At 52.3% G+C, this 1662-nt stretch overlaps 1 protein-coding gene across 1 annotated transcript in view; it reads right to left on the reverse strand.

The window, feature by feature from the left end:
• Positions 1 to 1662, reverse strand: part of LOC103804328 (lipase member M-like) — a 5325-nt gene that overhangs the window by 2817 nt on the left and 846 nt on the right. Inside the window, exons 3-4 of the mRNA XM_009076937.1 lie at positions 650 to 848; positions 430 to 539 (exon numbers count right to left, since the gene is read on the reverse strand). Of these exons, the coding sequence (XP_009075185.1) occupies positions 430 to 539; positions 650 to 848 (309 nt within the window). The remainder of the gene's footprint in view (positions 1 to 429; positions 540 to 649; positions 849 to 1662) is intronic.

A 1662-nucleotide genomic window follows, 5' to 3' on the forward strand; every position in this document is an offset into this window, starting at 1 on the left:
GGGGCCCAAAGCTGAACACAGCACTGAGCTGTGAGCTCCCCAGTGCCGAGTCCAGGGGGATGGTCACTGCCCTAGTCCTGTAGCCACACTGCTCTTGAGCCAGGCCAAGATGCCCTTGGCCTTCTTGGCCACCTGTGCACACTGTTGGCTCCCATGGAGCTGCTGCCACCAGCACTGCCAAGTCCCTTTGTGACCAACACCTCTGTCTCTACTCCTCACCCAGCCTGGAGCTCCATGGGCTTGTTGTGTCCCAAGGGCAGGACCAGCACTGAGCCTTACTGACACTCCTGCAGTTGTCCCTAGTCTCAGATCACACTCAAGGTATGACCTCACCAGTGCCAAGCCCAGGGGGATGATCATTGTTGCCTCTTTCCCATGGTATCCTGGTGCCTCACTCCCACCCACCACCTGCTCCTCCTCCTCACTCACCCAGAGAGCTGCCCTGAGCGTGGCCAACATAGAACAGCTTCTCCTGATGGGTTTGCATTAGGATGAAGCCCACCATGGCAGGGAGATCATACATGGCCATCTCGTGGAAGCTGAGAAGCAAGGGGAGAAGCTGGTGGAGATGCTTATCTCACAACCTCCCGCATACATCGGGTGGTCAGCAGAGAGCCCAGCACCCCAACCCAATCCTTGGTAGCCTCACCTGAAATCCCAGAACTTCTCTTGGTGCACAGAGAGGTTGAGGTGTCTCCGGGACCAACTGTTGCCACGGTTGTTCCCGATCCAGACATCATACCCAGCATCGGCAAGGATGAAGCCCAAGCTGTTGTCAGGGAAGTTGTCCACCCAATATCCACCATCTAATGCAAATCCATGCACTATCAACACAGGTGACCTGGATTCTGCAAGAGGAGATTGCATAGAATCATAGAATTTTAGGGGTTGGAATGGAGCTTAGAGATCATCCGTTCCCAATCCCCTGCCCTGGGCAGGGACACCTCCCACCAGAACAGGTTGCTCAAGGCTTTAGCCAACCTGGCTTTGAACACTGCCAGGGTTGGGGCAGCCACAGCCTTCCTGGGCAACCTGTGCCAGTGTCTCACCAACATCACAGGAAAAACCTTTGCCTAATATCTAACTTTCCCTCTGTCAGTTTCTCCCCATTATTCCTTGTCCTGTCACTGCAGCTCCTAACCAAGAGTCCCTCTGCAGCTTCCCTGGAGCCCCTCCAGATCCTGACAGGTTGCTCTGACATCTCCACCATATCAGGTAGTTGACAGAAGAAGACATCATATTCTCCTAAGGAAATAAACCAGCCCTGTGCACCTTGATATGATTTTTACAGGAGAAATGTTTTTGCTGTGGGGTTGTTCAGGCACTGGAATATTGCCCAAGGAGGTGGTGGAGTCACGACCCGAAGAGATGTTTAAGAGGTGTCTGGATCTGATGCTGGAGGATATGGCTTAGGGTTTAGGGGTTCCAGCAGTGACAGGTTAATGATTGGAGCTGATGAACTTAGAGGTCTCCTCCAAACCTTGATGTTTCTATGATTATTTCCTGCAGGCTCCACATCAAACATTCTTTTGTCCAATTCCTTCCCTACTTCTGCTGGTGCTTTCCTTTAGTTTGAAGGTCTTTTGCCATCTCAAAACGTGAGCTATCAAGGAACCTTGGACCAGGAACCTTGACCTTGAACCAGGACAAGGGCTTTGCTTC

Source organism: Acanthisitta chloris, unplaced genomic scaffold (genome assembly GCF_000695815.1).
Source record: "Acanthisitta chloris isolate BGI_N310 unplaced genomic scaffold, ASM69581v1 scaffold4136, whole genome shotgun sequence".
Classification (NCBI taxonomy): domain Eukaryota; kingdom Metazoa; phylum Chordata; class Aves; order Passeriformes; family Acanthisittidae; genus Acanthisitta; species Acanthisitta chloris.